The sequence below is a fragment of the Podarcis vaucheri genome, assembly GCF_965113315.1.
Source record: "Podarcis vaucheri genome assembly, chromosome: 11".
NCBI classification, from domain to species: Eukaryota; Metazoa; Chordata; class Lepidosauria; order Squamata; family Lacertidae; genus Podarcis; species Podarcis vaucheri.
Genome location: NC_138749.1, coordinates 23,810,200 through 23,834,577, shown reverse-complemented (window position 1 = coordinate 23,834,577; position 24,378 = coordinate 23,810,200). Strand labels below are relative to the sequence as shown.

The following is a 24,378-nucleotide window of genomic DNA, read 5'->3' as shown; positions in this document are numbered from 1 at the left end:
GGGCTCAAGTGGGTGCCGAATAGCAAGGCAGCTTCAGAAACAGGATTGAGAAAGTAAAGGGGGAGCACATGGTGGAACTGAGAAGATTCATGTAAGGGACCATCACTGATCAGTTTGATTAAAAAAACTAAAATGTTACTTGCAACCAGGGAAGGATCCTCCCAGTATCTCATATTTCCAGTCTTTTAAGTTCAGTTTTCCAGATTTCCATATCAGTTTGTGGTTTATTTGTTTTTTTAAGAGAGTCCTCATAAAAAATTATCAGTACCTTAGTACAAGTTTATTCTCATATGCACATTTTGGCAAAGCAGCTTTCCCCAAGAGAATGTATTTTCCCCAATAGATGCATTAATATGCTACTCTAACATGTTCGTTTTCGCATACAACACTTGACCGGAGTACAGTGGTACCTCAGGTCAAGTACTTAATTCATTCTGGAGGTCCGTTCTTAACCTGAAACTGTTCTTAACCTGAAGCACCACTTTAACTAATGGGGCCTCCTGCTGCCGCTGCACCGGCAGAGCACGATTTCTGTTCTCATCCTGAAGCAAAGTTCTTAACCCGAGGTACTATTTCTGGGTTAGCAGAGTCTGTAACCTGAAGTGTATGTAACCCAAGGTACCACTGTATTGCATTGCAAAATTTGGAGAAGTACAAATTTTGAAGGATGGGTGTGTTTTGGTTCACATGTTGTTTCAGAAAATGCATATTAGGTAAGTTTGCCTTTAAATGAGAACTGAAACAAATTTCTCCCTATCCCTATTTGCAACTAAAATGGTTTGGAAAGATACTTCTTTTGCGTACAAAGCCCCCAAAGTATGGCAAAAGAATCTTTGAGAAACATGGACTCAACAGTTTTTATTATGCAGCATGCTAAGATTTTCTGAATTGTCAATTTATTTAAGTGTGCGGTTTATATATTTGTTACAGCTAATGATATTGACAACTAGAAATACTGACTGTTTTCTGGATTGCATCTTCAGCCTGAATATCTTCTGTTAGTAATGTTGATATTCAGTGCCAGAATTACATGTAAGCTAAACAAGCTATAACTTAGGGCCCCACTCTCTTGGGGGCCCCCAAAAAATTCAAAGAGAAAAAAACTAGATGTACATTTCCAAAATATAAGATAAAAAACAAATAAAATAAAACCTACATACAACAAGTGCTGTATGTAGGTTTTTATTGTGTTGTGTATGGACCTATTGGGTGCATAAATTACCATATAGCATATATTCAATGCAAAAAACAGCAACAATTTGTTGTTGACAAAGCACAGGTGGATATATAAAGGGCACCATTACCTTCAGTAGCTTAGGGCCTCATAAAACCTAAATCCGGCCCTGCTGTTATTTGAAAGGCAGAGAAACACCAGCTGTTTGTAATTTTTAAAGGATTCTGTAATAAGGGTGAGACACTGAAATTGAACCCATCTGAAATCAATTTAATAAATTTGCACGTGTAAGGTCACAGGTTGGTGTAAGATCACTTTTCGTTTTCAGAGTAAAACTAGAGTTATTCATGTGTCCGAGTTTTAATTGTTTCTCACAAACACAGTTCAAAGAACACACACACAATATATGAGGTATGTCAGTAGTAATTTTTAGAATATTAATGACTAGTTTCCTTTGCTATTCATAGCTTTGTTTTCCAAGTAAAAGGGGGTGGAGAGTGTGAAGTAGCTACTTCAATTTTTCCACCAGGATTTCCTTGAGCAGGTAGAGGTTTGCCCTTCTTGTTCTTATCTAGGTAAGTTTTGTCTTTGTTCCATTATTTTAAGTCTATTGCTATGGCCACTTGTGTTCCTGGACTAACCACTTCCATGTGGCCCCTAGAAGATTACCAGCAAGGGAATATGGACCTCTGACTGAAAAAATGTCCCCTGTCCCAATGCAGAGGAACCATTTCAGAACAGAAACAAGAAAATCCAGAATTTTCAGCTCGCCGGGAGCCTGCTGTTTATCTGTGTTCCTTAGGTGATACAGACATGGAAACAAGGCAGACACACCCCTGCCTTGGCCTGCACCAACTGATACAGTGTTTGCGTGGCTTGTGGCTGTCATCACATTAGTTTTCTGTGTGGTGGTGTTTCCATAGGTTCTGAGGGTGTGTTTGTGTGTCATTTCCACATCATCTGCAGATTCTGCATGGGGTTTCTTTTTTCCCACCTGGGCTGAGTGGTCATAGGATATTGTGGCTGTAGTGGTAGTGCATCTCCCCCTTCCCCAAGGTAATTTAATTAATATATTTATTTACTGCTCTTCATCACTGCGGCAGCAATCCCAGGGCATTAAAAATGCAAATTGCAGCTCATATAAACAAGCAAAACTTCACCAACCTGCTCTTAACTAACCCAATAATAAACAGACAGGCTGAGGTACTAATATCCAGAGAATGCCTGAGTGTAAACTTACATGAAGAGCCTTCTCCAACCTTGGGGACTGGAGTACAAAACATCTGGAGGGCACTAGATTGGGGAAGACTGGTTTATGCAATGGGCCGCCATTTTGTTATTTAATAATAACAACAGAAACACTGTCACAAGAGCTAACTGTTTCTCATATTTTCATCCTTTATTTCTGTCCTGCTCTGTTTTATACATTTGAAACAGAATCTTCCCAGCAGCTTGTAAGCAATGCTTCTGTGGAGAAACTATGCTTCAATTTCTGGAAGGATGGCTGTGAAATTATTTTGCATTAGAAAAATGTGGTACAGTGGTACCTTAAAGATAATCAAATGCCTGTGTCAATAATAAGTGAACTCTGACAGATGGAAGCTATTATCATAAACAAAGATTGTTGAGGCACCTTACAGTGCAATCCTATCCATGTCTACTCAAAAGTAAGGCCCAATGACTTTAATGGGGCTTGCATCCAATAAATGGGGAATTATTTAGGGGGGGGGGTTGTTACTGGTATTAGTATTGTGTAACTTTCCTTTTCGATACTATTATGATTCCTGTGGAAACAGTTTCCATTTGGTTGTGTACTTTTTGACTAGTACTGTACTTTTGTTATGTTTGTAATTATGCAAACCTTTTCATGCTGTAAGCTGCCTGGAGCAGGGTTTTAACTATCATTATTATTTAGCAAATTATACTGCCCTTCATCCGAAGATCCCAGGCTTACAAATAAAATGATGGTGACTGAAAGGACTGCAACTGTAATATAAAGACTTCACAGATTCATTATAGTCATCAGCTATCGTGGCCTTTCCCTTTCCCTGTAGTGAGAACCTTGCTGGTATTTGAAGCGCTACATAATAAAAAACCCAAAATCAGATTAAAATCAATTATCCAGTGTATCTTGCTCACGTGCTAATAAGCAACGGAGCTCAACCGGGCTCCCTTCCAAAGTAAGCCAGCACGTCGGATTGTACCTTCAGCCTGCAAAGTGCACATTCAGCCAAGCCCTGGGAATGTAAAACTGTACTAGGTTTACTTTTGCTGGTTAATTGATTGGGGCACGGAGCGAGGGGGGGGATGTCCCACTCTCTGAACGTTCGCTGCCCTGCGCGCAGACGCTGTTGAGCGCTTGCGGCTCGCCACGCTCAATCGCAGCGCCCCCCGCCCACCTCCCCCTTTCCCGGCCTCTCTTCCCCTCCCTTCCCCCGCCCCTGCTGGGACCAGGAGCCCGGAATCCTGGCAGCCCAGAGGCCCGTTACGGGAAGCACCACCTCTGCCGTCTGCCCCGCCCATGACCGTGACGTCACCGCCCTGCTCACCAATGGCGGCTCGAGCGAGGCGCTCGAGCTAGCGGAGTGAAGCCGTCAGTCAAGGCGAGCGGCGCACCGCAGTTCATAAGGTGTGCGCGGCGGCGGCGGCGGCGGCTCGTGAGGCGTCTGGCGGGGACGGCGATGGTCCAAGGCCTGTGGGAGTAGCGCGCCAGGAGGCGGTGAGTGAGGGGTGGGTTTACCGGCCCGCGTTGGCCGAGGGGATTAGCCTGTTGTCCAGGCCGAAAAGGAAAACTTGGCAGCTGCCCTCAGGGGGGCGGGGGGAGCCGCTCTCCGCTTCCCCCCGCGGACAGGCCTTGTCCTCCGAAGGCTGTGAGGGAACGAAGCCCGTTCTCGAGCAGCCCGCCTCGGTCGGGCTCTGGCCTCGGAGGCGGCCCCTGAATCGGCTCTCTCCTCAGCGGAGCCCTTTTAATGTGCGCGGCTGAGGCGCGTCCCGCTTTTCGGGCGCCTGGCTGGAAAGGCGCCTCGCGTTGCTTTGGGACGCCCACCGGCGCCTCAGACCGTCAAGCGCTGGGTCGGCCTGGTTTGCGACGCCGCCCCCTGGTAACATTTCTCTTAGAAACCACCCTCCTCCAGTCGCGGCCGAGGGTGGCAGCAGAATTCCCTCTGCCCTCTTCTTCCTGCGCGTTCTTACGTGCGCAAAGAGGGGTCGGGGGGGGAGGGGAGGGGCGACTGCTCCGTACTCCGGTCTGCCTTGAGTTCTCAACCGAATGGGGCAAGTGGTCGTTCTTCCTCGACTAAACATTCAAACTAATATCTATGGAAATATCTATTGAAAGGCTACCCTGTCGCGAGCGGTTTGGAGAACCTGAGTTAATTTCTCTCGGTTATTTCTTCCCCTCTTTTACACGATAAAGCTCAGCGGTCGTAGCAGATAAGGGTGTATACAACCTTATCTTCTGGGTCGCCTCTCTTTCCTCCGCTGTTGCAATCTGGCCGTCCCTGATCTTTTCACGCCTGCTATAACTTTTTTCCCCCTTTTCCAAATTCTTATCTGTGGGGCGTTTGTTCAGGTAAGCCCCACCCCACATGATCACATGATGCAGTGCACACACCCCATCTGAATGGGAATGTGCGTCAACTTTGTGGGGGCCCAGCCCCTTGAAATAGGTTACTGTGGGGGCCAAAACCCCTTGGGCCCCTAGGAGTTGGCTCCTATGGTGGGCACCCATTGCCTTTCTAAGAGAAAGAAGAGGGCGTTCATGTTGAGTTCCAGCACCTCTTTTTCTAGAAAAATAGCACTGCCGATAAGTCAAATGAGCGTTGTGCCAGTGGCATTCGATCAGTGGACTAGGGGTACTAGGCTAGTCCCCTAAATGTCCTCCTGGTGCCTCCTCCCCAAAGCCCAGAAAGCTGCTGCCCTGCTTAGGGAGGGAGGCACAATGCTCACCTGCAGTTGCAACTTCGGAGGGCCTCAATCACCCTCACAAGCTGGTTCCTCTGGCCCTAACTGATTACCTATGAAAAAATCACTGCATGCCACTGGATTGTATGTTCCCTGGCCAGGAGCTGAATCATACCCCTGCAGTCTAGGTCTCATTGGTGGTAAACCTGTTCCTAAACTGGGGGCTACCTTTGTGGTGCCCTTTAGACACTACTGGGCTACAACTCCCATCAGCCTTGGCAGCATAGCCAATGGTTTGGGATGATGGGAATTGTAATCCAGCAGTATCTTCCTTTCACTCCCGTTCTTCGACTTCCACTTGTACAGTTTTAGACCAAACTGCTTTGGAGGAGGATGCAGCCTTTTTGTTGTTATATGCAGTTCATGGCATGCTATTATAAACAATACTGATAATGTGCAGTGTTCTAACACATTCTTGATGTTGAATAGTACTGGGATCAAGCTAGAAGTACATGGTGGCATAGAGATTGGCTGTCATTCACCCTAGTTGATATCTCTTTTGAAAGGCAGACTGGTGCATCTCAATATTGTCTCTACTGTATTTCTGGGCTTGCCATTTGTGTACTTCCTCTCCCCACCCTCCCAAGGATGCTAGGATCATCAGTATGCCTGATTAGGGGATTTCCACAGGGTTACTTGACTACAGTAGTGTATGACATATAAAGGAAATGATACTATTTTTATTTGTATGATAAATTTGAGTAGAGTGCTGAGAATTAGTACAGGAGAGTGGTGAGAATTTTCTCGGCATGTGGTTCTTTTACCTGAGTTGATGGTTTGCCTTTGACAAAATGGGAAACATAAGCAGTAGCCAGTAAAATTTTCTTAAGGTGCTTCTTGGTTTCCTATCAAAGGCAAAAAGGACAAGATCAAAGTAGGCTTTCCATCTCCCCCATAAACTTCCTGTGGATTCTGATTATCTTCTGTTGTGCATTAATAGTCTACTATTTTAGCTAAAATTGTATTGGTACTTTGCAACCAAAATTTATTATAATATAGATTTTGGTTCTAAATACTGTATTAATGTAATGTGCAGCCTGATCATTGCAGTTAGGCATGTCTAGTCCCATTGAAGTAAGAAGGGCTAAGAATGCATATGCATAGGATTGTACTGTTAGTGGTGGGCAGTATTAAAATTCTGTTCTATGATGTTAGATGCACTGGAAAGAACTATGTTGGCTTTCATTTTAAAGCACTTTGCTCTGCCTAGAAAATGTATGCAGGCCTTGTAAAACAGAAATGTATTTCAAATCTGCAGTAGCATCAATTCTTAAGTCATATTTCAAAGATCCAGGTGTCAGCAGATAATTTCTAACTTATAAGATCTGCATATGGGAGGGGTGGGGGATGTGTGTGGGGGAATTCTATATGCACACAAAATTATAACCTGAAATTGTAACATACGCCTGGGTTGTATTTCACATTAACCTGTAGTTAAATTAAACTTATTTAATGTGAACAAGCACCATGCCAGTGTGTACTCCTCAAAGGTCTGTGCCTTGTTCCTCCCTTGCTCCAGCTCCTCTGGGGAGAAAACAAATCAGAATTTGGCTTGTTACTTGTGAACCCAAGCTTTTGGTTTGTTACTCTTCGGACAAACCATAAGCAGAAGCAAGACAGCAGGAGGGAGAGAGAAGTGAAGCAGGACATATTAACATTAAATCACAGTTTCAGTGTGACACACAAACCAGACCATGCAAACATCTGCTTCTAAATGGGAAATTTTATAATGCACCTTATTTTTGTAGTTTTAACTTGTTTTACACTGATTTTAATATTGTGTCTTAATGGTTTTAACTTTCCCGGAGACCTTAGGATGAAGGATCAGGTAATAAATTGTTATTATACTAATCCAAACACACTAAATCAGATATATATACCTTTTAGAAAATGTGCATCATTGGCCAAGGAAAGTTCTAGCCACAAGACAAAAAATGGACTTTATCAGTATATTTAATCATGATCATTAAGTAAACCACAACTGTCAACTTTATATTTTTATAAAATCAATATTGTGATAATAATTAACAAGCAAGCTAGACATAAATTATATATAAAATGGAGGGTGTGTTAGTTTATACTTTTCCCTCACTTTATTGCATTGTGATAATGGTTGAGAAGTGAGTTCAGTAGCCACACTCAGGCGCATATTGTACCTGGTCATTGACCACTTGTGACCAAGTGAAGATGCCTGGGCACCAGGATGGCACCTGACATCTCCACCATCTGAAGGTTCATGCCTGGGGATCATTGGATCTGAACTGTTTTCACACACTAATACCACATCCTGTAGAATTCTGTCAGATTTATTTATCTTTACAATTGAAATGGATTTCATAAAGCAAAATGCTTTTTCTGTGCAGCCTGAACAGGAGCTGGTACCATTAAGAAAAAGAGGTAGGAATAGGAATATATGTGGACTGTCCCTGGATTGAGTACTTTTCTTCTTTAAGTTTTCAGAGTTCTTAAGCTAGCTCAAGGTGGTCATCCGAACTAACCAGATGTTTAATTGATATTCAATCAATCATTTGAAGAAGAAAAAAGACTTTAGAGCCATCTTGCCCCAAAATGGCAACTAGACAATTGGGGAGTTGCCTGTGTTCCTGTTCTCACTCTTGGCTGTTTCCCTGAGTGCTATTCTTTTCTTGCTTTCCACTAAACCTTTTTGTTCATGGTTAATAAACGTGTCAGAACAGAGGAAACTACAGAACCTGTCTCCTGAGAAATATCTTCATAAAAAGAAAATAGTGGCTGATTGAGCAGAGTAAAAATATTATATATAAAAAAATTGTTTTTACAGAGACTTGGTTCAAGATGTTTTCAAAATGGAGTTGGTTACTGCAAGCTGTGTGTACTCTCCTGAGCATTTACTCCTTTGGAGGTAAGTCTGCAGGATTAATAATAATAAATTGTTCCATTATATTATTAAGTTCTGTCAGTTTGTTGATTTGTATACATTATAGAAAACAATTCTTGAATTTTAGTTTGAATCTATTATATGGAAGGCAACGGCATAGAGACTACAGGCTTGTCAGATCTATTTGTGTTTTTTTGTTAAAACCACAAGATCTGTGAGCCAGAGCCAGGTGTAAAAGGCATACAGTTAGATTACATTCTGAGTCTTTGTATTTGTTTTTGGTAGCAGAAATGAATCAAGTTCACTGAAAAGTCCACTCCTGGTTAACCCAGACTTTCTTCATTTCAGGAGCCTAATGTAAGGGGGGTCAGTATTCTAGATAGATACTGTTGGCTTGTAAAGTCAAAATATAAAAAGTTGTGAAACAAGCCAATAGTTGATGTGGTAATATGAAAGGAAGGATATTTAACTTATTATCAGGTTTTCTAGCTTGCTAGATTCCTCTTTTTAAAAAGAAATCCTGTACAGTAGAGAAAGATTACACACAAACCAATTAAGTTACAACATGTGGTATGTTGTGGTGGAAAGTGAGAAAATGGTTGAAATATTTCCTGCAAGATTAATATTTAAATTGCACAGACAAAATTGAATAATATGCTTTTAGAAATGAAATATAGGTGAAATTTCAAGACAATGTTTCTCTTTACATAATATTAAACAGGCCTAAGGAAATGTAACACATATGTACTGCTACCTCTGCACATTTCTATCTTTTTTATTCACTCCTAATTCTGATGTTTGATAATGAAACTATCTTTGAAATCATGAGGTGTGGGGGAGTTCACTTAACTAGCACAGGCAAGAAATGCAAATAGTCATTGGGAAAATGATTACAGTTGCTAGACCTAATGTCTTGGATCCTTAGATATGAGAACAGAAGTAAAGCGTCCTTTCCCTCCCCCACCCTCTGCATTACCCTGAACAGCCTCTGGAGACAGTTGGGGTTCCTCATGAACAATGTGGGATGGGTTTGCTATGGTAGGGGAGGATTTTCCCCCAGATTGGAAGGAAATTCCCAGCTATCCCAGCAGTCTCTGGTACCCCATCCCAAATTGTTCGGGGGGGGAACCTTTTGGAGTAGCTTTTCAAGGTGCAGAGCTCTCACAAGATCTCACTGGAACCCAGAAGCTGCTGCTGCTTGTAGGTGGGGGGGTGCCCATGGATGGGCAGGCCCAGAGGTGAATTCAAGAAACCTATCTATGAACTTCCATCCAGTCATTTATCTTGGATCCAAGCAAATGTTGTCAATTAATGTACACTTGAAAAGTAAAGGGGGAAATGTATTTTCTAGGTAACTATTGTCTTCCTTTGTCATATTGTATGCTTATAGCAATAGTAGCCATCTTAGTGAACAATACCAAACAAATGATCTCTCTCAGTTTCAGATGGATATGTGCGACCATGTGGCTATATAACTCCGGAGTCTGCTGTAGTATCCCTTGAGTCCAGCTTTACAGCATACTGCATTCTTCGTGACTATTGTCCAGATTATGGCAACCTTCGTGCTGATAAAGTTATCTGGAGAATTCAAACTAAGGTTGTTCCTAAAGAACACTATAGCATAATAAATGAAACTGTTTCAAGAGTAACATTCAATGACACGTCTATATTGGCTTCTCCTCTGACTTGTAACGTCTTACTGGCAGGAAGCATTGAGCAGAACATGTATGGAATTCAAGTTGCCTTGGGCTGTAAGTATTTCTCCTTAAATTCTTCCTTGTGGGGATACACATAAAAGGAACAATCTATTGCCATACAGTGGACCCTCTAATTACATACCACTCTGGATATGTAACTTTCAAGTTACGAACGTGGCAAACCCAGAAGTGTATACTTCCGGGTTTTGCCGCATGCACAGAAGCGGCACCTCTGCTTATGGACTTTTCGGGTTGCGGATGGACCCCTGGAACGAATTTAATTCATATCCGGAGGGTCCACTGTATAGTCATTCTCCTGCTCCTTATAACACTCTTAGAGGATGTTGGATTTTGTCGAATATATTGTAGACAACATGGAGAAATGAGAAACTTTTATTTCACATAGTTGAAAGGTACCAAGTAAAGAAGAAAAAAGTTACATCGTCACTTGGCAAATATGTCACCAGGCAGGAGTAAGGGCAGAAATTGCTGCCTGAATGATGTTTGTTCCACATAGTAACTACACAATTTCTGCCCCTGTACTGTATTATGAGATTCTGAGTATGATTTTATTTTGAGAATAGTGGTGACCCACCTGGAGAATCTGTCAAAGATGTAAAACGGGATATAAGTTTTCTAAATAAAGTTTAACTATGTTACATGGGGATAGGCATTATGCTTCCATAAGAAAGGCAGTTCAGCAGGTATGCCTGTATTGTGTGGCATCAGTTTCAGCGTAGCCCCTTGACCCCTGTTCCTTCTGGCTTATTCAATCTAGCAGAGAGGGTGGTTGGGTACAGAGTGTGATTAGCACTTCATTGATTGCAGGGGTGGTGCATGCTGCCTTGGAAGAGGTAGTGGTGTGTCCTTCCTTAAATAAACCAGTCCTGGGCCCCTTAGTTATACTAGTTCCTCTACCAGTAAAAAATACCCTCTTCTTGGGTAGGTGGTAGAGAGAGTTTCAGTGCAGGATGACCACCTACTATTCTTGGATAATGCAATTTTTTTATTCCAGTCTGGGTTCAGGCCTGGTCATGGGAATGAATTGGCCTTGGTCACCCTGATGGATGAGCTTTACAAAGAGCAGGGCAAGCAGTGTGCAATCTTGTTCCTGCTTCTTGAATCTGCAGCTTTTGACACCATTGGCCATGGCATCTTCCTTGACTGGGAGCAGCCATTGGGCTTTTTTGTACACAATTTTATGGCTCCTGTTACCCCTTTAGGGTTGTCTGTCCTGAAACCATATAGGTCAGCAGTTAGTAGGACACACCACCTTAGTTGGCACCATGCCCATTCTGTTTGGAGTGTCATCTGACCCTAAGCTATTGTAGAGTAGCAGAAATCCTTCTGTGAGTAGCCTGCTTGCACAATATTGGATGCAACTTGGGGAATGAACAGGTGAACAATATTAGATTTTGATACACAAATTCTATTTACAGCTGTATATGTTGCCTCGTATGTAAAAATGATACTATTGCTTCAAGTGTTTTTATTTTCCTATTTTATTTGTAAGCTGTCTGGAGTCCCTCTGAGGGAAAAAGGCAGGAAATAAATACTTCCCTTCTTGTAATATTTTATGTCAACTGTGGTGTTTTGATGTACTTCCTTTTTACCTTTACCTTTGATGACCTTTTGACATGAATGCTCTGCTTTACAGTATTGAAAAAAACAATTAAAAATGAGTTTGTTTGTTTTTTGAAAAAATTGATTATGACCAAAATGAATTCATGTTGTTTTTGCAAGTGTACTCCTAGATTAACTTCTGTTTATTTGTGTGTGTTTAAATGCAGTTTCTCCAGACAAGCCTGAGAATTTGAGTTGCATTGTGCATCAGCTTCAGACAGGAAGAAAGAAATATTCTCAAACTTGTACTTGGGAGCCTGGAAGATACACATTTCTGGACACCAATTATACTTTGAAATCTCGATGGTAGATATATTTTTTCAGTTTTAAAGACCTGTAGTTAATTTGTTGAATACAAAACTTTGAATTCTTAATATTTGTTGTTAAGCATACAATTTTTTAAAGGGAAGTCACTTGTTCAAAATATTTAAACATTGCTCTACACTGTGTCTAAGCAGCACAGTGGTCCTGCTAATTTAAAAGAGCTGAAAGCCAAAATAGGCAGTGGATGAGAAAAAGGGGACCAAAACTACTGAATAGCTGAATCTTGAGGGACTATAACTTTGGTTACTGATATGGTTTGCAACCAGGGTAGATAAATAATCAGATTTTTTTTTTAGTTAAATCGGATATTTTTTTTAAAAAAAATGCTTTTGGACGAAACCTCTTTCTAAAGATAGTTTTTTATTTAAGTTAATTATTGTCCAAAAGTTATCCATCAGGAAATAAGGATTTGTTTTTAATTATGCAGCATGAGGTTTTATATGCAGTGTTTAAATTTTTTGGTAAATGAATTCCACTAATCCATTCACATTGTCATGTTCTTTCAGAGGTTTCTATAAGATTATTTGGGGCATTTTTTTCTAACAAGAAGATATTATCACGGATGCTTGTTTTTGCTGTTCTAAAAAGTTTAAATTTGTGTCTGCAGAGATAACATGCCTTTTCTTCACAGGAAAAATGTTATAAAATAAACATGCAGAGTTGAGGGGGAAAAACTTAATCCCATTGTTCCTTTGCAAATTTATATACACAGAATCAACCCCTTAGCTCTTAAATGCTAAGTTCCAAGAGGTTCAATGAATAGATTGTTTGGAGTGGAATAGATCTGCACAAGTACCTAAGTGTGAAGCAGTAAAAATGAAAGTGCAACCTTGTGAGCAGAATACTCACAATATATGCATATTCATAATAATCATAATTATCTGTCTATGTATTTCTAATAGCATAACCAAATCAGTAATTTTTGATATAACTGTAAAAACTACTCTGAAAATTTATTATTCCAAAAATGAAACCTTCATCTGGTTGTGAATATTAAGATTATACCAGCAAAAATGACTCCTTCTCTAAAAAAATTATTTAAATCAGTAAATCTTACTGACTAGTGATTTAAGTTGATTTGATTTAAATCAAATCCATGCTGTTTGCAGCAAGATTTTTTTTTTAAAGAGCAGAATATTTTGTAAGAGGAAAAGAGAGAACAATAGTTTGCTTTAAATCCCCCCCACAACAGAAAACAACATAATGTTTAGAGATATCTACCAAACTTTTGGTTGATGCATACAAGTCAACCTACTTATGACTGGTTAGATGGTGTACCAGTTAATAATAAATAAATAAATAAATAAATAAATATGAACAGCCACTTCCTATTTTACTTAAAAGTATTTCGATTAAAGCAAATTGCTTTTGGATTAAAGCAAATTGCTTTTGAAAAAAAGTCTGATTTGGTGTCCTTTTATCAAAGCCCCACCTTTAAATAAATAAATTTCTTTGTGATATTGTGGAGCAAATGCTACAGTCGAAAGCTCATTTACTACAGAGTAAGTTTCATTGAATTCTGCTAGACTCACCTCTGTTTAAATCTGTCAAGGATATGTACATATAGTTGTGGTTTTTGAAGTATTAGGACCAATATAAATTTTAGTGTATTCAATCCTGCTTCTTTTTCTCCAACTTCTAGGCCAAACGAAGAGTTTCCTGACTGCCTGGGTGCCAATAATTCTTGTACCAGTACTGTGGTTGTATTTTTTGTTGACTTGGAAGTGTGGGTAGAAGCAAAGAATGCTCTTGGGATAGTTGAATCTGACCGCATTGTGTTTGATCCTCTAAAACATGGTAAATATATCAGCAGAGCCACTCCTATGAATGATTTCATATCGTCATATCTTCTAAGGAAGATAATGTTTCTTTATATGGTGAAAGAAGGAATAGGGTGGAAGAACAAGACCACCACCTCATTGTCATACTTCTAGTTAAAAGTCACACTGGGGAGAGTCTAAAAAATTATGGTAAACCAATGTGCCTGAAGCTGGAAGGCAGTGGCTTAGGAAAAATATCTAAAAATTTTAAGAGGACAATAGCTGGCAAAGAAAACCGATGAGACCTGAGAGACTTTAAGCAGGGACTGACCAACCAAAGATTCTGGGTTCATCAAGCAGCCTGCTCCCCTTCCATAATGGGATTGCTAACTCCAGGCATCAAAAGACGCAGCTTCTAACAGTTGGATTTCTGTAGCCAAAATAGATACACTAGCCTTTCTGGAGGTGGCTCCTCTTAATAATTTTAGTTGCTTCTCCTCTAGTTCTCTGATAATGGTCATAGAATGGACCCGAATAAACCAAACAATTGGTTTAATTTACTGGTTTTAGCACAAAGCAAGTGTCACTTGCACTCAGGTCATTCCTATCTACTGTTTGATTTTATTCAACATAGTTCCTACACAGAGTTTGGGTGAACTGAACCCAAAAAAAGGTACTCAAATGTAGTTTTTTAAATAGAATTATTAATAAAATTGACCATATGGTTTATATATTTCCCGTGTTAAACTAACTCAACTGGCATGATCCGAAGTGTTTTTTTAACATTTTAAAGAGATCTCGCCTGATTTCATAATGGCATCCAGTGATTAGCACATGTCAAATTTCAAAAGAGAATGCTAAATAACTAATCAGTGGTTACAACAAGCACCTTTGAATTCACTTTCAGCACCAGTTAGCTGTTTTGTGCAAGGAGCCTGCCTTCAAAGGGACTTGCTATAACTGATCAACAATTACAGGAATCTCTGTTGAAGTCTGTTTGGGGACCTGGCCCCCTCTCCTGTATGAACCTCTCCAGTAGTTACGATATTCAGAGCTGCTTACCTTGTTGCCCCTACTTTTTTTATTTATAAGATATTTATTAAGATTTTTTAAAATATATTACAATACAAAATGAAAAAAAAGAATACAAAATAAAAATGATTAAAAACCACTCCATTTTTCTATTACTTACTTTCCTTTGCTTGTTTCCCGGACCTCCTCATACCTCCCTTTTTTGTATTCCAGTTCAATTTGTTGGCTCAGCAAATCCTTACCCTCTTAGTTTATCCTAATCTTTGGTCTTAAAATAGTAACATTAGATTTTTCCCTATTAATAACCCATTTTTCATATTCCCTTAAAGCATTACAGCTGGAAACCACTTAATTTCTATCCAACATCATTCTAACATTCATTAATTTTACAATATTTCTGTAGATAGTCTTTAAATTTCTTCCACCGACTCTTCTCCCTGGTCTCGGATTCTGCCAGTCATTTCTGCCAGTTCCATATAGTCCTACTTTCAGAGGTTTGTTGTTGTTGTTGTTTAGTCGTTTAGTCGTGTCCGACTCTTCGTGACCCCATGGACCAGAGCACGCCAGGCACTTCTGTCCTCCACTGCCTCCCGCAGTTTGATCAAACTCATGCTAGTAGCTTCAAGAACACCATCCAACCATCTCATTCTCTGTCGTCCCCTTCTCCTTGTGCCCTCCATCTTTCCCAACATCAGGGTCTTTTCCAGGGAGTCCTCTCTTCTCATGAGGTGGCCAAAGTATTGGAGCCTCAGCTTCACGATCTGTCCTTCCAGTGAGCACTCATGGCTGATTTCCTTCAGAATGGAGAGGTTTGATCTTCTTGCAGTCCATGGGACTCTCAAGAGTCTCCTCCAGCACCATAATTCAAAAGCATCAATTCTTCGGCGATCAGCCTTCTTTATGGTCCAGCTCTCACTTCCATACATCACTACTGGGAAAACCATGGCTTTTACTATACGGACCTTTGTTGGCAAGGTGATGTCTCTGCTTTTTAAGATGTTGTCTAGGTTTGCCATCGCCTTTCTCCCAAGGAGCAGGCGTCTTTTAATTTCATGACTGCTGTCACCATCTGCACTGATCATGGAGCCCAAGAAAGTAAAATCTCCCACTGCCTCCATTTCTTCCCCATCTATTTGCCAGGAGGTGATGGGCCCAGTGGCCATGATCTTCGTTTTTTTGATGTTGAGCTTCAGACCATATTTTGCGCTCTCCTCTTTCACCCTCATTAAAAGGTTTTTTAATTCCTCTTCACTTTCTGCCATCAAGGTTGTGTCATCTGCATATCTGAGGTTGTTGATATTTCTTCCGGCAATCTTAATTCCGGCTTGGGATTCATCCAGCCCAGCCTTTCGCATGATGAATTCTGCATATAAGTTAAATAAGCAGGGAGACAATATACAGCCTTGCCGTACTCCTTTCCCAATTTGGAACCAATCAGTTGTTCCATATCCAGTTCTAACTGTAGCTTCTTGTCCCACATAGAGATTTCGCAGGAGACAGATGAGGTGATCAGGCACTCCCATTTCTTTAAGAACTTGCCATAGTTTGCTGTGGTCAACACAGTCAAAGGCTTTTGCATAGTCAATGAAGCAGAAGTAGATGTCTTTCTGGAACTCTCTGGCTTTCTCCATAATCCAGCGCATGTTTGCAATTTGGTCTCTGGTTCCTCTGCCTCTTCTAAATCCAGCTTGCACTTCTGGGAGTTCTCGGTCCACATACTGCTTGAGCCTTCCTTGTAGAATTTTAAGCATAACCTTGCTAGCATGTGAAATGAGTGAAATTGTGCGGTAGTTGGAGCATTCTTTGGCACTGCCTTTCTTTGGGATTGGAATGTAGACTGATCTTCTCCAATCCTCTGGCCACTGCTGAGTTTTCCAAACTTGCTGGCATATTGAGTGTAGCACCTTAACAGCATCATCTTTTAAAATTTTAAACAGTTCAGCTGGAATACCATCACTTCCACTGGCCTTGTTATTTGCAGTGCTTTCTAAGGCCCATTTGACTTCACTCTCCAGGATGTCTGGCTCAAGGTCAGCAACCACACTACCTGGGGTGTACGAGACATCCATATCTTTCTGGTATAATTCCTCTGTGTATTCTTGCCACCTCTTCTTGATGTCTTCTGCTTCAGTTAGATCTTTACCACTTTTGTCCTTTATTATGGTAATCTTTGTACGAAATGTTCCTTTCATATAAACTTGGATTACTGTGATGTTAAAAGGTCTGCCTTGGATTCGTATCGAGATCATTCTATCATTTTTGAGACTGCATCCCAGTACAGCTTTCGCCACTCTTTTGTTGACTATGAGGGCCACTCCATTTCTCTTACGGGTTTCTTGCCCACAGTAGTAGATATGGTAGTCATCCGAACTGAATTCGCCCATTCCCGTCCAGAGGTTAGGCAGGTGGCAAATGTGGAATAGGACCTTTTTGTGGCTATAGAAAACTCACATTCAGGATACAGTCACTTTCGAGTTTTAGGCACAAACTGAAACATTTCCATTTTTCTGAGATTTTATAATTAGGTTGGTGCTTTCATTGCCACTTCTGAGTGTTACCCTCCAATTTTTGTTTTATTTTGTTGTTCACTTTTTTATCAGGTGTTTTATTTTATTACCTTATATTTACTAGGTACATTTTTATACATTTTGCAGAGCTTCCATGACATCAAATGCCAACAGTATTGCATCTTTTGAAAGTTTTCCCTCAACATCCTTAAATAAGAGACACGGGGGAATGATTAATGGACTTCAATGTCTGTACACTAATGCGCAAAGCATGGGAAATAAACAAGATGAGCTTGAGCTCTTGGTACAGCAAACTAAATATGACATAATAGGCATCACTGAAACCTGGTGGGATAAGTCCCATGATTGGAATGTAATAATGGGGGGATACAATCTATTTCAGAGAAACAGACCAGACAAGAAAGGAGGAGGAGTGGCGTTATATGTCAGGGATGTGTATACCTGTGAAGAGATCCAAGATTTAGATCCTCAAAGCCAAAGTGAGAGCATTTGGGTCAAAATTAAGGGAGAGAAGAATAACAGAGACCTCATTGTGGGAGTTTACTATAGACCCCCAAGCCAAACGGAGGACATAGATGATGCCTTCCTGGAACAGATGGCCAAGCATGCAAAAGGAAGGGAGATAGTAGTAATGGGGGACTTCAATTACCCAGATATTTGTTGGACGTCAAACTCAGCCAAGAGCATAAGGTCAAACAGATTCCTCACTGGCCTTGCAGACAACTTCATTGTCCAGAAAGTGGGAGAAGCAACAAGAGGAACAGCCATTTTAGATCTGGTCCTAACCAATGTTGATGACCTGGTTAGTGGGGTAGAAGTGGAAGGGTCATTAGGCGCGAGTGATCATGCTCTTCTGAAGTTTACTATACAGCGGAAAGGAGCAGCCAAGCATACTAGGACTCAATTTCTTGACTTTAAGAAAGCCGACTTCATAAAACTTAGGGAAGTGCTGGGTGAGATCCCATGGACAACAATACTAAAAGGAAAGGGAGTTCATGATGGCTGGGAGTTTGTTAAGAGGGAGATAGTAAAAGCACAACGTCAGGCAATACCAATGAGACGGAAACATGGAAGGTGCCTAAAGAAGCCAGGGTGGCTATCTAAAGAACTTTTAACCGAATTAAGATTAAAAAAGGATGTGTACAAAAAATGGAAAAGGGGGGAAACCACCAAAGAGGAATTCAAACAAAAAGCCAGCACGTGTAGACACAAAGTCAGAAAAGCTAAAGCACAGAATGAACTCAGGCTTGCTAGAGAGGTTAAAAGCAACAAAAAAGGATTTTATGGGTATGTTCGTAGCAAAAGGAAGAACAAAGAAACAGTGGGGTCACTCAGAGGAGAAGATGGTGAAATGCAAACAGGGGACACAGAAAGGGCTGAACTCCTCAATGCCTTCTTTGCCTCAGTCTTCTCCGATAAAGAAAACAATGCCCGACCTGAAGAATTTGGAGCAAATGATTCAGCAAAGGAAACACAGCCCAGAATAACTAAGGAGATAGTACAAGAATATTTGGCTAGTTTAGATGTATTCAAGTCTCCGGGGCCAGATGAACTGCATCCAAGAGTATTAAAAGAACTGGCAGATGTGATCTCAGAACCACTGGCAGTCATCTTTGAGAATTTCTGGAGAACAGGCGAAGTCCCAGCAGACTGGAGGAGGGCAAATGTTGTCCCTATTTTCAAAAAGGGGAAAAGAGAGGACCCAAATAATTACCGCCCAGTCAGTCTGACATCAATAGCAGGGAAGATTCTGGAGCAGATCATTAAGCAAACAGTCTGTGAGCACCTAGAAAGGAATGCTGTGATCACCAATAGTCAGCATGGATTTCTGAAAAATAAGTCATGTCAGACTAACCTGATCTCGTTTTTTGACAGAATTACAAGCCTGGTAGATGAAGGGAACGCAGTGGATGTAGCCTACCTTGATTTCAGCAAGGCATTTGACAAGGTGCCCCATGATATTCTTGTAAAGAAGCTGGTAAAATGCGGTCTTGGCTATGCTACCACTCAGTGGATTTGTAACTGGCTGACTGACCGAACCCAAAGGGTGCTCATCAATGGTTCCTCTTCATCCTGGAGAAGAGTGACTAGTGGGGTGCCACAGGGTTCTGTCTTGGGCCCGGTCTTATTCAACATCTTTATCAACGACTTGGATGATGGACTCAAGGGCATCCTGATCAAATTTGCAGATGACACCAAACTGGGAGGGGTGGCTAACACCCCAGAGGACAGGATCACACTTCAAAACGACCTTGACAGATTAGAGAATTGGGCCAAAACAAACAAGATGAATTTTAACAGGGAGAAATGTAAAGTATTGCACTTGGGCAAAAAAAATGAGAGGCACAAATACAAGATGGGTGACACCTGGCTTGAGAGCAGTACATGTGAAAAGGATCTAGGAGTCTTGGTTGACCACAAACTTGACATGAGCCAACAGTGTGACGCGGCAGCTAAAAAAGCCAATGCAATTCTGGGCTGCATCAATAGGAGTATAGCATCTAGATCAAGGGAAGTAATAGTGCCACTGTATTCTGCTCTGGTCAGACCACACCTGGAGTAATGTGTCCAGTTCTGGGCACCACAATTCAAGAAGGACACTGACAAACTGGAACGTGTCCAGAGGAGGGCAACCAAAATGGTCAAAGGCCTGGAAACGATGCCTTATGAGGAACGGCTAAGGGAGCTGGGCATGTTTAGCCTGGAGAAGAGGAGGTTAAGGGGTGATATGATAGCCATGTTCAAATATATAAAAGGATGTCACATGGAGGAGGGAGAAAGGTTGTTTTCTGCTGCTCCAGAGAAGCGGACACGGAGCAATGGATCCAAACTACAAGAAAGAAGATTCCACCTAAACATTAGGAAGAACTTCCTGACAGTAAGAGCTGTTCGACAGTGGAATTTGCTGCCAAGGAGTGTGGTGGAGTCTCCTACTTTGGAGGTCTTTAAGCAGAGGCTTGACAACCATATGTCAGGAGTGCTCTGATGGTGTTTCCTGCTTGGCAGGGGGTTGGACTCGATGGCCCTTGTGGTCTCTTCCAACTCTATGATTCTATGATTCTATGAACATATAGCACACCATGAATTTCCAGTTAACTTTCCATAAACTTTCCCATTGTTTCATACCAATATTATACCCAAAATCCTGGGCCCATTTAATCTTGGCGGCTTTAACCTCCTCCTCCTCTTTGACATCCCAGTCAAGGAGGAATCAGTATGTCTTGGGAAGAATTTTTGTTTTGGAATTGATCAAATCTGTTTCCAGTCTGGGTGCCTCTGTCAAAAACCCCTTTTTTATCCATCTTAGATGTCTCAAATAGTTGATAGTATTGAAACCAATCTGCTATTTGCTCTCTTACTTCTTCAAAACTTTTTAGCTTTAACTTGTTTGTTTCTTCCTTTAGTAAAGTTTTTTAAGTTGGCGAGTTCCCTTCCGTATTTTTCCTTTTTACCGTGGTTGCCTAAACTGGTGAAATCTACCAGTCTTAGGCTTTAAAAGATCTTTATATTTCTCCCAAACTGTGTACGGGGATTTTCTAACAATATGGTTCAAAAAGTTTTTATGTATTTTTACTTTCCCATATCCCAGGTACCCATGCCACCTGTACCTGTTATCGTAACCCTCGTAAGACCAGGAGGTTGGGATCTTAAAGTGTGCACCATTCATTTAGCCAGGTGAAACAGGCTGCCTCATAATATAATTTTAGGTCAGACAGGGCAAAGCCTCCTCTTTCCTTTGCATCGATTAGAATTTGATGTTTAATTCTAGGTCTTTTTCCCTGCCATAAAATTTTTGAGATTTCTTTTTGCCAGGTTTTGAGGCAGCCCGTTCCACCCAGAATCAGAATTGTTTGGAATAGAAAGAATAATTTGGGAAGCATGGTCATTTTGATGATAGAGATCTTTCCTAAAAATGAAAGGTTTAGCCGACTCCAAATCTCAGGGTTCCTCTTAATCTCTTTTCAGGTTTTCATATAGTTATTCTGAAATAAATTGATGTTTTTTGGAGAGATCCAGATACCTAAGTATTTTGCTTTATTGCAGATCTTTAAGCCAGATGTTTTTTCCAGGTCTTCCTTTTCTTACGTTGTTACATTTTTAAGCAGCAATTTTGTTTTGGAGAGGTTTAGTTTGAAGCCCACCACTTCTCTGAAAGTTTGTGCTCCTGTCATAAAGGTGCAAACGTTGTGCTGTGTACCTGAATATTAGACTTCAAATTAATTGTAAGTAAAGGTAAAGGTACCCCTGCCCGAACGGGCCAGTCTTGACAGACTCTGGGGTTTGTGTGCCCATCTCACATCTATAGGCCGGGGGCCAGCGCTGTCCGGAGACACTTCCGGGTCACGTGGCCAGCGTGACAAAGCTGCATCTGGCGAGCCAGCGCAGCACACGGAACGCCGTTTACCTTCCCGCTGGTAAGCGGTACCTATTTATCTACTTGCACCCGGGGGTGCTTTCGAACTGCTAGGTTGGCAGGCGCTGGGACTGAGCAGCGGGAGCGCACCCCGCCGCGGGGATTCGAACCGCCGACCTTTCGATCGGCAAGCCCTAGGCGCTGATGCTTTTACCCACAGCGCCACCCGCGTCCCTCAAAAATTAATTGTAACCATATATAAAAAGGGACACGGGTGGCGCTGTGGGTAAAACCTCAGTGTCTAGGACTTGCTGATCGTATGGTCGGCGGTTCGAATCCCCACGGCGGGGTGAGCTTCCGTCGTTCGGTCCCAGCTCCTGCCCACCTAGCAGTTCGAAAGCACGTCAAAGTGCAAGTAGATAAATAGGTATCGCTCCGGCAGGAAGGTAAACGGTGTTTCCGTGTGCTGCGCTGGTGCTGGCTCACCAGCTGCAGCTTAGTCACGCTGGCCACGTGACCCGGAAGTGTCTTCGGACGGCACCGGCTCACGGCCTCTTGAGCGAGATGAGCGTGCAACCCTAGAGTCGGACACGACTGGCCCGTACGGGCAGGGGTACTTTTACCTTATACCGTATTTTTTGCACCATAACACTCACTTTTTTCCTCCTAGAAAGTAAGGGGAAATGTCTGTGCGTGTTATTGAGCGAATGCCTGCGGGGCGGGGGGGATCTGCTACAGTCATGAGCAGAGGATCCATGGTTCCGCTTCCTTCCCTTCTCCGTGGTTACAAAGCATGGATCCACATGGATCCTCAGGATTTTTGCATTGGGCTACTCCAAACTTACTGTCAGATCACATGTCTGTGGCCACAGCATGAACCACAAAAATCATATATCCACTATTTCGTTTAGAATATTTTTTTTCTTGTTTTCCTCCTCTAAAAACTACGTGTGTGTTATGGTCTGGTGCGTGTTATAGAGCGAAAAATACGGTATATTAAAAACAGTGAAATGGCCTGTGGCTAATTGAGTGCACCTTTTTCCCCCTAGTAAAACCGCTGCCGCCATCCAATCTGTCCCTCAACTCAGGAGAACTTCCCAGAGTCCTAAAGCTATCATGGGAAAACCTATTTCATGAAGTACCACTGGAGCTGAGATTTCAAATTCGATACAAGATCATTGACAGTATAAACTGGATCCAGGTAACCCCACACCTATTATTTGTCAATTATTTTTTGTAGCATTTGGTGTGTTTGCATCCAAAGAGCTGTGACAGTTGCATTTTATCTACTAGAATAGTATTTGTTTAAATAAGAGAAAATATAGATTTCAGTTAAGTGTTCAGTGGAAAGATTTATAAATTAAATAATGTGAAAAGAAATATAAAAAATCCTTGTTGGGAAAAGTGAAATAGAAATTTAAGAATAAGTCAGAAGGAAAATAAACTGTTGAGGAAGCTTGTCAATTCTACTTCACAGTAGTTTCTAAGGGATTGACAGGCTGCTGGCAGGATAGGAAAATAAGTTTGACTTGATAATTGTCGAAACTAAAAAAAAAAAATCCTTCCAGTAGCACCTTAGAGACCAGCTAAGTTAGTTATTGGTATGAGCTTTCATGTGCATGCACACTTCTTCAGATCCCACATAAGCTTTATATAAGCTTGTATATAAGCTTTATATTGATAGCAAATGTCTATCTCTATTGGGGATAGGTGTTGCATCTTTCAGAGGGAGTAATTCTGCCTTTTTCCAGTAGTAGTACTGTGAGATTTGCAAATCGCTTCCAAGGCAAAATCATTTGGATTTCTGCTGAACCTAATGCTTCAGTTGGTTCAAGTCCATTAGTGGTCCCTAGAACATAATCAAATCACACCTTGTGGGATCAGTTTCAAAGGTTGCGGTCTGAATATGTGAGCAGGACACTTGTGCCAGTGAGGCTGACAATGTGCTCTCCTGATCCCTACCCATCATGGCTGATAAAATCAGGACAGGATTTACTGAATGGGTCAAGAGTGTTGGTAATGCCTCGTTACAAGAGAGAGTTATGTCCATCACTCTGAAGGTTATCCCCCCTGAGGTCCTCCAAGGTTTTAGAAAACTACCATCCAGTGTCTTAATACTCCCTGCACATATGCCCGGAGGAAGCAGACTACATAGATCTATTCCAATCTGGTTTCAGGTCCAGTTTTAACACTGAAACAGCTTAAAACATCCTTTATTAAAATATGCCATCCTCTTGGCTGCCCTTGACCTCTCAGAGGCTTTTGACACTATTGGCTATGGTGTTCTTCTGGTGCAACTCAAGGAGGTGGGAGTTGAAGGTACTGCATTACAGTACGGTGGTTCCGTTCCTACCTGCAGGGTCACAGCCAGAAAGTAGTTCTAGGAGGCTCGTCCTCGGCCCTGTGGCTTTTGATTTGTGCAGTCAGGCAAAGGTCCATTCTGTCTTATGCCAGTCAACATTCTGTATGAAACTGTTGGGGACTGTCCTTTGAGGATTTGGCACAGTAGCATCGCTATGCCAGCAATAAACAGCTCTACCTCTCCATTCTGTCTGAATCCGGAGAGGCTGTGAAAGTGCTGGACCAGTGTCTTGAAGCAATGATATAGCTAAATTCCTAAAACCGCTGAAAGGGAAACTTTAAAAAAAACAGCAAGAGCTCTTGCTGCAAATTCCTTCTCATAAGAATGGTGTGGTAGAAAAAGGAATAAGTGCCACAGCAAATATAATGTGAAGCAGTATGGATCTAGCTCCAAGGGATACTTAATCTACTTGGGTCTTTTATGATGAAGGGAGAAGGTTCCATCTGCTTAAGAACCCTGTCTCTACCTCCTGCTCCACATGAATTGCAGTACACATTAATTTGTGTGCTTTCACATGTTAAGACTATAAGCTTGGGATATTTTTTAAGACAGTGGAGGCTAAATTTTAGAATCCTGGTTTCAGACAAGGAGTGTGAACTCCTTGGAAAACTAGGCAGCTGCTTGAAACTAGTACTGGGCCAAAGTAGTGCCCAGCCAAATTTCATAGGTTTGAAGGATTGAGGGCAGAGTGAAATCTCTGCAAA

At 41.5% G+C, this 24,378-nt stretch overlaps 1 protein-coding gene across 1 annotated transcript in view; it reads left to right on the top strand.

Moving 5' to 3' along the window:
• Positions 1-3,708: 3,708 nt before the first annotated feature.
• Positions 3,709-24,378, top strand: part of IL6ST (interleukin 6 cytokine family signal transducer) — a 39,290-nt gene continuing 18,620 nt past the window's right edge. The window contains exons 1-6 of the mRNA XM_082241857.1: positions 3,709-3,893; positions 7,938-8,018; positions 9,434-9,745; positions 11,482-11,620; positions 13,281-13,435; positions 22,362-22,513. Coding sequence (XP_082097983.1) covers positions 7,952-8,018; positions 9,434-9,745; positions 11,482-11,620; positions 13,281-13,435; positions 22,362-22,513 — 825 coding nt within the window. The 5' untranslated portion in view covers positions 3,709-3,893; positions 7,938-7,951. The remainder of the gene's footprint in view (positions 3,894-7,937; positions 8,019-9,433; positions 9,746-11,481; positions 11,621-13,280; positions 13,436-22,361; positions 22,514-24,378) is intronic.